Source organism: Trachemys scripta, chromosome 10 (assembly GCF_013100865.1).
Source record: "Trachemys scripta elegans isolate TJP31775 chromosome 10, CAS_Tse_1.0, whole genome shotgun sequence".
NCBI classification, from domain to species: Eukaryota; Metazoa; Chordata; order Testudines; family Emydidae; genus Trachemys; species Trachemys scripta.
This window is the reverse complement of record NC_048307.1, coordinates 1,801,454-1,814,549: the sequence shown is the minus strand read 5'-3', so window position 1 is coordinate 1,814,549 and position 13,096 is coordinate 1,801,454. Positions and strand designations below refer to the sequence as shown.

Below are 13,096 nucleotides of genomic sequence, written 5' to 3'. Positions count from 1 at the left end.
GGCAGGACGTGGGCCCTGCTGCACCCCGCGCCCCGAAACGGCCCCGCGCCAAACACCAGCTGCCGCCCTGGGGAGCGGGGCGGGGCGGGGCGCCTGGGGCCGGCGTTACCCCCCGGGTCTGGCCCCTCCTGCGAGCCGGGCCCCGCGCGCTCCGGGCCTGGCTCGCGGCGGGGCCCGGGGAGAGGTGACGTTGACACCTTGCCGGGAATTCGCGCGCTGCGAAGGCACGTAGCCCCTTTGCACGTGCCCCTTCTCCAGCCTGCCCCCCGCAGCCCCTGGGAGAACCGGGGTTAGTTGGGGTGTGGGGCTATGAGGGGCCAATGCGGAGTGACTTGGAGCGCGGCCCCCCATTTAGACACGACAACAGTGCCTGGGTAAAGGGGACCTTGCGCCTTTAAGGGACGCCCCGCCCTATAGTGCGGGGGTGCAGCTGATTGGCTGGCTGTGCAAACCCGGATGCAATTCTCCGCAGCCACGTGGGTGCGGCGCTCCATGCTGGCTGTGCCGGAACGGGCTCTCCTATGGCGCCTGCGCTGCGGGGGGTTGGGCCCCTCCTGCGGGTTGCTCCTCGCTGGCTGCCCCCGCGGGGCGCTGGGGTGTCGTCTCAGGCGGGGGATGTGCCCTGCGGAGCGGGGGTGAGGGTGCGGTTCGCGCCCAGCCCCACAGGTAAAGGACCCCAGTCCCAGCACAGGGCGGCGGTAGCAGTTGGGGTTAGAGTTTCTTGTCCTTGCCTACATCTGAAGTTGTCCCTACTGGGATGGCACGTTATTGGCCGGGTGGGGGGTGGTTTCTGCTCTACTGGAAGGGACACTCGGGGTGGTGGTGGTGATTTGATTGAGAATTGTAAATGTCTCCTTGAAACACCCATTGAGACTTTCAAAAAGGGCCTGACAACTAAATCAAAACTACCGAAATGTAGCTAATTTCGAGAGGATAAACTTGGTGTGAGTTAAAAATGAGCCTCATTTGTTGTGATTCAGGAGTGGGGATGTAAATAGAATGGTGAAATTCCTTTGGAATCTAAATATTAACTTAAACTATAAAAATCACTTATCTAGTACAGAGCCAGAAATAATTTTAAAAAATTAAAAGTTGCTGTTTCATAACCCTTCCCCCCATTAATAATATTTTCTGCTCTTTTCCCAACCCACCTGCATTTGCACTTTTGGAGAAACTCTAATTTAAAAGTTTTCAAAGTACTTCACAAACAATTAGATAAGCTTCACAGTGCCCCTGTGTGAGAGAGCTCTATTATATCACTCTTCTCCTGAGTTTAAAGGCCCAGGGTCACACACAAAGGCTTTGTATACATACTGAAGTTGCATCAGTTGAGCTAGAATAAATGTCTTAAATCGATTTAGTTAAACCCATGGAAATGGCTCTATGCACTCTTAAATCTGGGTTGTGTCAATATAGTTTTAAGCTGATTCCTTCTCAATTTAAGTTATAATACATATAAGCAATAGAAAACTGATTTAAGAGTATCCACACAGAGGTTTCCAGTGGTTTAAGTAAATAGATATATTTAAAAAAATGAAACTGATACAAGTTTTGTATCTAAACAAGACCTGTGCCTGTGGCAGATCTGAGAATGGAACTCCAACTACCAGCTGCCACTTCTGGGTCACAGGAATAGATGCCTTAAAAATAATTAAGGACACAATCTGACAAACTGTTCTATCTGTATGAGCCCCTCAGCCTGTACAGAGCCCCATGGACTTCAGTGTGTCAGTGCCGAGTGGTTTGTAGTAACAGCCTAAGATGGCTAGTTCTGCATGCTCAGTACTAGCACTCTCTCCCAGTGAAAATATACAGGTCTATTTTTAGTCCCTTTTGTTTTCAGGTTCTCTTTTGTAGCTTGCTACAAGGGTTTGTTTAATGTGGGTTGCAGGGGAAACCCTCTGAACTGAAACTGAACCTTCATGAAAACACTTCTGCGATACCTGACATTTACATCCTTTCGTCTGTGAAGGCTCCCAAAACATTTAAATACCTTTAAAAAAATGTACGTTTTACACCTAACTGACATTGTCCCTTAATAGATCTGTCTTATCACACTTGGCAATTAGTTGCATTAGGGATCAGTTAAACTGCATATGGGTATGTTGTATGCCGAGTCAGGAGCAGATCTTGCAGTGTTCTGCTCCAGCGGTACAAGTCTCCCAAATAAATAAGATAGAGGGCGATTTCCTTCCTCTGTAACTAGAAGCACCGATTAATGGCCTCAGCTCCTAGAGGATGGGATCATTACAAACTGGCAAATGTTTGGGCAGAGTTGGCAATATGTGCAGACTCTTGTGATCACACAGCCCACCCTGCCTTTAGTATGCCATTGCTTTTGACCCTCAGGTTGCATATTTACTCTTTGAAGACATGTCTGTAGTAGGAAATTGAACATCAATATGAGATCCCCTGAACCAGTACTGGAACTTGTGTAAGTGCTAGTGCAGACTACACAAAACTCTTCAGTGTTTCAGAGTGGAAGACAGAAGCTAGTTATGCCTTCTGAAAGAGTTTTGAGAATGGCTTTCTTCAGTGGACACTCATTTAAACCATATTTAGCACCAGCTCGGGGAAGCCATTTCTGAAAACCAGTCATCAGTGCTTCAGTTTCCTAGTGTAGACAGAGCTTTAATGGCCTGCATAGCCATTTGTTGTTTCACTGTGCTATTCAGGTGCAATAATGTGTTAAATGCCATCATAAACAATAGTTTACAGCTCCTGTTGAAAAACCTCTTTGTCGATTGTATTTAATTTGGCCTGACTTGCTCTGCTTTCGCTCTGATAACCCAGGCTTTCTGCACTTGGGCGGCCTTCGTACTGCTTTGTACAATTACATTTTTGCCAGAAAACACCAAGGGGCTTTTATCTTGAGACTGGAAGATACGGATCAAAGTCGCGTGGTGACTGGGGCTGCAGAAGGAATAGAGGATATGCTGGATTGGGCAGGTAACTTCCAAGTCTACATACTTCACTTCTTCTTAACTACTGAAACAATCTATACCATGAAGAGTTTTACTATTAAAAAGAACCTCACTAAAATTCAAAATCCTGTCAGCACTATCCCTTGCTATTCAATATATTGATCTAGTGGTTATCGTAAAGGGCTAGGAGCCAGAAGGGTCCTATTGTAGTAAGACTTTAGCTAATGATTAGGTGAATGTCCTTTGGTTATCCTGTGCAGAAGGACCCATGCATGTTTAGCTGGAAAGAGATGCGTCCCTCCCAAAGAGGTGTGTGGGAGGTTGGCGAAAAGGCCAGGAGTTGGAACTAAGAGAACTCAGCATGAGTTAAAAAATTGTGTGTGTGTCTGTGTGTGTGTGTAATTTGCAAAAAAGGGTTCTGTGACATGTCTTATAAGATTCAGAGGTGGCCGTTCATCTGTGTACACACCAGTCCCCGGGCTGCATCCTTTGCCTTTTTTTGTGTTTGGATGAGTTTTAAAGATACTACATTGATGGTGAGCGTTTGAGAAGATGGTGTTACTGTAAATTCTGTTTACCATGTTTATATTTAAAGATAGAATTCCAAGTACTCTGGTAATCAAATAATTTTCCAGGAGAAAAAATAATGGGTTCTAAAATCTCAGCTGTATTTCTGTGAAGATAGTGTAACTTACCAGAGGAAGGTGTGTGCATGTGCCCATACTTACATACCGCCACACTCGGCTACTTGAAAAGTATTAGACCTGCTCAAGTATTTGCCAGTTTGTGATGGTCTCACTTGCCAGTGGCTGGAAACCTGAAAGAGACTATAAACCAGGGGTGGCCAAACTTACTGAATCTCCGAGCCGAATCTGACAATCTTCAGAAGTTCAAGAGTAGGTCTGCCCAGGCTTGGGGCTTCTTCCCTGTGGGAGGCACCTACCGGGGCTCAGGGCTTCAGCCCCGCTCCTGCTGAAGCCCTGAGCCCCAGCAGGTGTGCCTTGCAGGACTGGATTCCCCAAGGCCCCCCTCCCCACTGGGCAGAAGCCCCTACTCCACCATCTTCCTGCAAGACAGAGGTCCCGAGCTCTCTCCTCACCCAAGTCTAGTAGATGGAGAATGGGGTGGAACTCCATGATCCGCACTTTAACTGTAAAACTGCCGCATGTGGCTTGCGAGCCACAGTTTGGCCACCGCTGCTATAAATGCTAACGCTATTGATGGCCATGGAAGATTCCTCTATAGCTCACCAGGTAGAGTCCCATGCTGCGTGTGAGCAGTGTGCTCTGTGGACACACTCCAAAGTAAAACTCTTGCCTTCTAATCCCTGTTGAATGCTCTGTCATCAAACTTTACCTTGGATTGAGAGCTTGTTAAATCCCATAACTCTGGCATTCCAGGTATCCCACCTGATGAAAGCCCTCACAGGGGAGGCCCGGTCGGGCCCTACCAGCAGTCTCTCAGACTTGAGCTGTATAAGAAAGCCAGCGAGGTTCTTCTGGAGAATGGCGCTGCCTACCGCTGCTTTTGCACCCCTCAGCGCCTGGAACTGCTGAAGAAGGATGCGCTACGGAATCGGCAGACACCACGGTAGGGGGCTTCCTGTGGAGTGCGTGCATGCAAAACCAGTGAAGACGTCTCTGGCATTGGAATCTGAGACACCAGCTGCCCAACTACAGGGGCACTGAAGGCATTAACAGCTCAGAATAATTAGAGCTCTTACTTGTCACTTTGACTTTAGCTCCAAATGTATCTTGTTGTTGAAGAGAAAGTCCCAGTCCCTAGCCTAAATGACCATGTTTAACATTTATATAGCACACACTGTTTCTAAAGAGCATTACACACATTAACTGACCAAGCTTCTCAATCCCTCACCCTCCCAGTGAGGCATGTAAGTAGATAAACGTTATCATCACCTCACAGAACGAGGGGCTGAGGCATAGAGGTGAGGTGACTTGACCCAGCCCCGAGTGAATTGTTGCCGGAGCTGAGATTGGAACTCAGGATCCAGACTAGAAGAGAAAAAGCTGACCTTTTGCCAGTGGTACTGACCCAAGACCGTTGCTCTCCTGTCCCAAAAGGTACGACAACAGGTGCCGACACTTGAGCTCAGAGCGAGTGGCTGAGAAGTTGGCGCAGGGCTCTGACTACGTGGTCCGCTTCCAGCTGAAGGAAGGTGTGGAGCCCTTTCTTGATCTGGTCTATGGCTGGAACAAGCATGAAGTAGCTACCGTGGAAGGAGACCCGGTGATCTTAAAAGGGGATGGCTTCCCCACCTACCACCTGGCAAATGTGGTGGATGACCATCACATGGGAATTAGCCACGTTCTGCGTGGAACTGAGTGGCTTACTTCAACATCCAAGCACCTTCTTATCTACAGAGCCTTTGGCTGGGACCCTCCTCGGTTTGGCCACCTGCCGTTGCTCTTGAACAAAGATGGCAGTAAACTGTCCAAAAGGCAGGGAGACATTTTTCTAGAACATTTTGTTCAAGATGGCTGCTTGCCAGAAGCTCTACTGGACATCATCACCAACTGCGGCTCTGGATTTGCAGGTACTGGGGACAGGCCTGACACACTGGGAGCTGCCCTAGGTCTGGCTACTTGACACGTTTGCTGCTTGTGGAAAGATCTGGTGTATTAATGTTTTAGCACTGTCTGAGCTCTCTTTGGAGGGGGTCAAAAAGGAAGGTCTCAGAAAGGGTCTCTACAACCAAAATGCTGCCAGTTCCTCTAAAGTTCCCACAAGAGTGAAGAGGGTCAGGATACCTCTGGGGAGCTTTTTAAAATTGAGTCCAGTTCCTAGTGGGCAGAGGTCCAGATCTTAACGGCCACCCAGTGACAATCTCAGCAGAGAGGGAATGGATTATGGAGATTAACCCTCTCCCTCCGCTCCCCCCATCTGGGAGGTGGCCCCTCCACCCACGCTAGAGGATTTCAGTCCCCATGATTGTCTGTTCAGCACCAGCTTCACTATAAAATGAAAAGAGCTGGAGGTGGGGTGTCAGGGGAGCAGAGCTCCCCTGGGGACTGTTAAGGACACTTCTGCTGTCCGATTAGTATTTAAAACACTACATTAAAGATTTTCCCCTGCCTGTTTAACCTGAAAGTCCATGGGAAGCTGGGCCAGTCACTCCCCTTCGGACTCTCCTTTTGCAGGAGTCTCAAACAGTCTCATGTTTCAGCAAGACACCACTTCCTGTGTGTGGCTCAGGAACCCCGCTGTGAATTAACCCCTTCCCAGGGGATGAAACTTTCTCCCTCTGAGCACTTTTGCTGATGGGTTGATCAATGTGAAGATGATTTCTCTTTAAGAACTGAATCAGAATGGCAAAAAGCCAGAGGGACAAGTCCCTGGTTCCAATCAGCCATAGGGCCTCTCCAGGCTGTCTGGTGCATAGGAGATGCAGTATTGTTCTATGAAGCTTCGCAGTAATGCTCTGAATCAGTGTTTTTCCCCCAACGTTTGTAACAATTCAGTGCTGCTGTGACATGGCCTGGGTACCCTGCACTGGCGCTGCTGGGCCGACTGCTGCACGGGCAGGTGTTAGAGATGCAGGGGAAATTATTAGTTAGGTAATGGCACTTCTACTCGAATACTTCACTCAATGTCACCCGTTTAAAACAGCAGGAATTCCCTGGGCACTGCCTATAGCTGAGACTTGGTAGAAAAGTTGGCGGAGTCTGCTCTCAGGACGAGACTGGTATTGTGCAAAGTCTTGCCATGGGGGCTCTGCCTTTCTCTTAAGAAGGTCCCCTGCTCTGTGTTGGCACTGAGCAGGTGTGGAGGGACCCTCCAGTGTCACTGTTTCCTTGGCTACGATGAACAGCAGTGATACTAGCTCTCCATGGGAGTGAATGCATGATGCCAGTGTTGGGTTATTTTGCAGGGAATCAGATGGGCAGGACGCTGGAGGAGCTGATCTTGGAGTTTGATGTGGGCAGAATTACCACCCACTCAGCCCTGCTGGATCTTGACAAACTCCCAGAATTCAACAGGTATGACAATTGGGTGTAGCACCTTATTCATCTCCAACCAACTCTAAAAATTGCCCTCCGTGTACTTAGCTTCACCTGATGACTCAGTCCACCTGGTCCCCTGGTCTGCTATTCCATTCATGACCTCTTCTCTGTATTCTCCACTGTTGGGGTTCCTCTCTCCCTTGAACGCCCCTCCATCTACTGAAAAGCAAATAGTTTTCCAACAGCTCCATATACGCGTCCTGCCCATTGCACCCAATGGAAGGTTCAGCGCAATTGCTCCCTTCCTCTTTCAGCTGATGGAGCAAGGCCCTGAAATCCACCATTTTGCAAATGGATCCCAAATGGGGGGAATTGACCCAACCACCTAATCACACTAGCATTCATGTGCCAGGAGCTTGGATACTATGGTGGTGGTCATGGTAGAAAGCCTAGCTAGATGGGCCATGTTGCAAGGAGAATACAAGGACTTAAGTTTGGGTGAGAAATTACTTTTTAAAAATCATCATTATTAATGATGTACCTCTGTGAAGTGCCCCACCTTCTCCCAGAGCCGTGTATTGAGGACTGTTGAATATTTACACTCACTGTAATGTGGATTTTTCTAAATGATTCTATGGGTTTATTTTGTAAACCTTGTATAATGATGTTCATTAGTCTGAGTCTAAGCCAAAGAGGTCTGTAGTCATTGGGATGGTTCTGTTTTCTGTGCAGGATTCACCTGATCCAGCAGATTGGAGATGAGAGGCTACGACGAAAGCTGGTGATGGAGCTGCAGATGCAGGTGGAGCAGGTCTATGGCAATTGGCTTGTGGACAGAGAGGTTCTAGAGAAGGATTATGTGGAGCGAGTCCTCCTACTGAGAAAAGTATGACCAGCATTAAAGCTGTAGTGCCCTTTGGGAGAGGAACAGAGGGTGGGGAGGGCAGAAGCTCTACAGGTAACACAGCTGGGTTCTGGGCAGGTCTAGAACTTGAGCTCTAAAGCTCCAAGGCCTCGCAAACAGTGAGAGGTCCTATCCTGCCAGTTCCAGGTACCTGCATCCCTGCTTAATGCCAACATATGGAGCTGTGGAGTCAGTCCAGGTTGCAGGTAGGACACTCCAAACATCTCCACTATCTTTGCAGACCTGTGTGTCTATGCAGAATGACCTTTCTGGGTAGTGAGCCGCCATTTGTATCACCAAACCCACCATCACAGATGGTGGTCTCAACAGAGAGACCAAGGACTGAATGGGCCTTCTCTTGCCCCAGGAGGTTGGTTATCTCCAGGGCTTGGCAGTTGGAGAAGCTTGCCTACCTTCTGCCTGTTCTGGAGCTAAATGGCGAGAGCATGTGTCCAACGATGTCAGTGTGGTACTTTGTGGTTAAATCAAAGGGGTTCCTTAATTCAGAGCCCTGATCTAAAAGGAGGTGGCAAAGCAAGGGCTGAGGGGGAGAAGAGGAGATGATGGCCCTGCCTAATGCTACATGAGCAAGGCCACCTGGTTTCCTACACTCCAGCCCCATGAGATCACTGCAGGTTTAGGGGTCACTGCACATCTTGCTCTAGAAAGGCAAGAAATACCGTGGCTCTTGAAAATGTGGTTTCACTATGGCAGCACATACAAAATTACTCATGTGACTTCCTGCTTCTGCCCTCAGTGAATCAGCCAGTGAATGTGGCGGGAGCCATTTGTAGAGTCCTGCTCTGACTCAGCCTGCTTGCTCTACCGCTGGCCTCTTACCCTGACTCATTGTTGCCCAGCACTTACATTGTCATTTACGCCAGTGGAAAGTGGGTGTAAAATGCGACACAAGCCAAGTGTCAGCATTCTGCCCTGTGAACTGGTGAGAGTGCAGAGCAGTGGTGAATGACATCTAGCTGGAAATAGATTTAATCTTTTCTCTCCCTCAGCTGCCTTGACAGCCCTTCTTTCCATCCCGCAGGGTCACATAAGCTGTCTGAAGAACTTGGTGGCGCCTGAATATTCTTTCTTATGGGTCAGGCCCTCAGTGTCCCGAGAGCAGCTGCAAACCATTTCAGCAGAAGTAGATGAGATAGGAAAGCTGGTCATAGGGTAAGTTTTTCAGATCTCTGGCATCATTTTATAATCCCTTGCCTATTGGAGCTAACTGTTTTTCTGGTGCTGCTGAGTTAGTGCTTAGTCTCCTAAAAGCAATAGTTTGCTTGTATGCAAAAGGGTAATTTGGGGCAGCTCCTACTGTCAACAGGAATTCCTCACTTCCATGTGTCACTAGACTGAGAGGGCATCTTCTCTCCCAAAGGCTGATGGAAGGGCAGACTGCTGCTCTGACTACAGAAGGGTTAAATGAAGACCTGAGAGGCCTACAGGAGCAGATAAGAGGGACCAAGTACAGCAGCATGATGAAACTCCTCCGGTTGGCCCTCAGTGGACAGCAGGTAAAAGCCTTTTGAACTTGAGACCTTCCCATCCAGTGATAACAGCCTGCTCTCTGGTCACAAGATTTAGCACCGAAAAGCCTATGCCACGAGAGAACTCGCCCTGGTTTTTAACAATCATTTTGGACCAGTGGAGGAATTTATTGTTGGTTACATTATGAACCATGACACACACAAGAACCCAAAAGCTGACAATGCCTCTTACAAACAAGCCAGCTGCCTTTCCAACCACATTGTGCTAATGTGAAAAAAGCTCCTTGGCAGAGAGGGATGCTAAGAAAGGCAAGAGGTACCAAGCCATCCCCCTAGAGTTGCAAACCTGTGGTTGGAAAGGCAGCTGGCTTGTTTGTAAGGGGCGTTGTCGGCTTTTGGGTCCTTGTGTGTCATGGTTCATAACGTAACCAACAATAAATGTTAAAAACCAGGGCGAGTTCTCTCGTGGCATAAATCCTCTGAGTTTGATGGCGCTACCCCAGCAGAGAAGTTGGCCTGATGTTGGGGACTTTTCTTCCCAGACGACAGAACCAGAGTCTTAAATTAAATTTCAGGATATTTTAATCGCAGGTGACTGACAACTCATCATTCAGTCATCTCCAGTATAGAGTGATACAGACTTGTACCCACTGGATGTTACCAAAGGAGAAACATAAAAAACTCCAACTTCTGATAGCGTTGTGATGAGCGCAGTGTGGGAATGTGAGTAGAACAACAGAGTGCTGGCTTTCACTTGTGCAATGTCTTTTGTGTGTGTTTTCAGCAAGGACCAAGTGTTGCTGAGATGATGGTTTCCTTGGGACCTAGAGAAGTGTGTGAACGGATAAAGAAGGCACTCTCCAACTAGCAAGAAGCTTCCTAGAGGGAATGGCTCCAGCAGACAGCACTCCCCTTCAGATACGCCGAGCCCCATGTGTTCTTCAGTACCTTGGCCTAAATTCTGTGGTCACAGTATTTTCAGAGGAACTGGGCCTTATACCGTGCTGAATTTGTGAGAGTGCCATCAGCACACTTGCAGATCTCTGTGTGTCTTCATGAGGCATAGCCTAGTTCATATAAGGGGTGCAACTGAATTCAGATTCAAACCTGCTTCAGTGTCTTCATCTCATGGGACCAGGCTGGCATTCAGATTGGGATATGGAGTCCTTCATCTTAACTGTATGTTCAAGTCTAGCTTGGCAGTGACTGAAAGTGGTTACTTCTGATGGCTGTTTGATTTCCCATAAGCCACCAGCGTGTTGATCTCATTTTGGAGCTGTGTCCACATGACCCAGAAACCACCACAGCTGATTCTAATTAGCCCCCAATTGGCAATATGAGCAGAGAGGTCACATGTAAATGGACAATGTAGATCTGATCTCCTTAGCCATACAAAATGCCCTTCCAGGTCTGGCTTGATGCATGTTGGTGGGGACTGTTGTGTGAAAGAAGTGTACACTTTCCACTGTCTCTGTTCTGTGGGTGACTCGAGGACCTTTCTTTCTAGCACTGTAACCTGCATTTTTCATGAATACTTAATTCTGCTTTTTAAAGAGGTCCCTGATGTTTTTGTTTTTGAACTGGACTGAGGAAAAGATAACTAACAGCCGTTTCGGTGCTAGAATATCACAGTGCACATTGTCATTTCCAGTTAGCAATTTGATTTTTAAAGCCCCTTTTTTTGGACAAATGCACTTTCATTCTGACATGAAATTGGGATGCAGGATCCTTTCCTTGCAAGTAATCTTACCTGCCTCCCCACAAACCCCGCCCCATTAACGCAGCAGAGAAAACGGGCACATTTGTACAACTGTGTCTAAATGTGAAGTGAGTGTGTAACTCTTTCCTATATTAAAAATCTGTAAATGTTTTACTGTGGCCTTCTCTCAGCAGTTTGCGTGCATTTGAGGTGGGGAAATGTCCAGGTCATTCAAGAACTGTACATTGGCACTGCTTGGTTTTACGTGTAGTAAGTTCTCTATAAACCATGGGATAGGTTGGGAATTGAGTGATCCGAGTGAGAATGTGTATTGTGTTGTGTAAGAGACTATACAAAAATACTGCTTGAAGTCCTGATTTGAAATTTGACCTGCAAAATGTTTAAATGTGAATATGATGCTGGGTGATGAGACCAGAAGGCTCTGGGGATTCTTATTAATCAGTTTTCAGAAGGGTGGGTAGTAGCTTTCTCTCTGGAAATATTGGATTATCATGGATAGGTGCTTTCTAGGGAACATCAAGCTACTATGTGCTCCCCCTCAATGTCCAAGTGTTGCATTTTAAACATATGCGAGTTTACTTGTGAATAAATAATGATGGGCCCCATTTTGTTCTGAAGTCAACACAAGCGTAAGTGCGACAAATTGAATATAGTAACGTGCAAAGTCTGGAACTCGGTTGGGTGTATCCCACAGATTTAACACTTGCTCCTTAGAGCACTGATGGTCACTCAAACATATTCCAAAACTATGCTCAGATCTCAGCTGTATGTTCCCTGTTAAGCCGTGGGAGAAGTGCACTTTTAGTCCGTCAGCAAAGGAGGCTCATGGAGTTGAGGTGGTTGGGAATGTTCCACCTTCAAAGCGTGGGGCTCTCAGCTGGGGAAGGGGTGCCGTGGGTGCTGTCATGGACACATGTTTTACTTGTGGTTTGCGAATCATTAGAGTGGGGGCCGAGGGGGGTTGCAAATTTCCGTGTGCCCTCCCTGCTGTAATGGCGGGGTGAGGGAAGTGCAGCCCTTAGCTCCTGTGCGGCTGGAGCCGGTGGAGAGTGCAGCTCCCAGCATATGCTGGCCTAGGGGGACCAGATGTCCCGATTTTTGGGTCTTTTTCTTATAGAGGCTCCTACTACCCCCCACCCCCTGGCCTGATTTTTCACATTTGCTGTCTGGTCCCCCTAGCTGAACTGGTCCGGGGAGGGCAGGTGGAGCGAGATAAAGCCCTGCAGTGGGGGCCTGAGCTTGACAGACGGGCCAGAGCTGAGGGGCGCCGGCGTCTCTCGCCTGTTGTACCCGGCGCTGGCTCTGGCCCTCGGCGGTGCTGGGCTCCTGTGGGATCCCCATTGCAGCGGCCGGTCCCAGCCCCTTGCCGGGCCCAGGCGGGTGTTTTACCCGCTGTGTAAACGGGCTTGTGCCCCTCCCCAGAGGCGGCTGCCCGTGGGGGCGGGGAGCCTGTAACCCCCGGCCGGGGCCGGGCGCTCGGGAGCTGATCGCCGCGGCGCTGGGCGGAGCAGGGGGCCCGGCCCGGCCCGTCAGGCGCCGCCTCCCTGCGCCGCGGCTCACGGCTGCGTCAGCGGCGGGGCCGGGGCCGGGGCGGGGCCGGGGCGGGGCCGCTGTCTCCGGCCGGGCCGGGCGAGGCGCCATGGCTGAGGCGGGCCTGGGGGCGCTGGAGCGATGGCTCCGTGAGTAGCGGGCCGGGCCCGGGGAGTGGGTGGTTCGGACAGACGGACCGGGGGTGCCAAGGGGAGTGGGCGGGTCGGACAGACGGACTGGGGGTTCCCCGGGGAGTGGGCGGGTCGGACAGACGGACCGGGGGTTCCAAGGGGAGTGGGCGGGTCGGACAGACGGACCGGGGGTTCCAAGGGGAGTGGGCGGGTCGGACAGACGGACCGGGGGTGCCCCGGGGAGTGGGCGGGTCGGACAGACGGACCGGGGGTGCCCCGGGGAGTGGGCGGGTCGGACAGACGGACCGGGGGTGCCCAGGGAGTGGGCGGGTCGGACAGACGGACCGGGGGTGCCCGGGGAGTGGGCGGGTCGGACAGACGGACCGGGGGTGCCCCGGGGAGTGGGCGGGTCGGACAGACGGACCGGGGGTGCCC

The 13,096-nt window shown here is 49.9% G+C and overlaps 2 protein-coding genes across 2 annotated transcripts in view; both read left to right on the top strand.

The window, feature by feature from the left end:
• The first annotated feature begins 382 nt into the window (after nt 1-382).
• EARS2 (glutamyl-tRNA synthetase 2, mitochondrial) lies at nt 383-11,153 on the top strand. Its single transcript, XM_034783120.1, has 9 exons — nt 383-666; nt 2,794-2,949; nt 4,325-4,514; nt 5,006-5,478; nt 6,814-6,922; nt 7,619-7,772; nt 8,833-8,963; nt 9,172-9,307; nt 10,065-11,153. Exons 1-9 carry the CDS (start codon nt 522-524, stop codon nt 10,146-10,148), a joined length of 1,578 nt encoding a protein of 525 aa, XP_034639011.1. The 5' UTR covers nt 383-521; the 3' UTR covers nt 10,149-11,153.
• A 1,435-nt stretch (nt 11,154-12,588) lies between these two features.
• The window catches only part of GGA2 (golgi associated, gamma adaptin ear containing, ARF binding protein 2), a 27,733-nt gene continuing 27,225 nt past the window's right edge, over nt 12,589-13,096 (top strand). Inside the window, exon 1 of the mRNA XM_034783606.1 lies at nt 12,589-12,679. Within this exon, the coding sequence (XP_034639497.1) occupies nt 12,640-12,679 (40 nt within the window). The 5' untranslated portion in view covers nt 12,589-12,639. The remainder of the gene's footprint in view (nt 12,680-13,096) is intronic.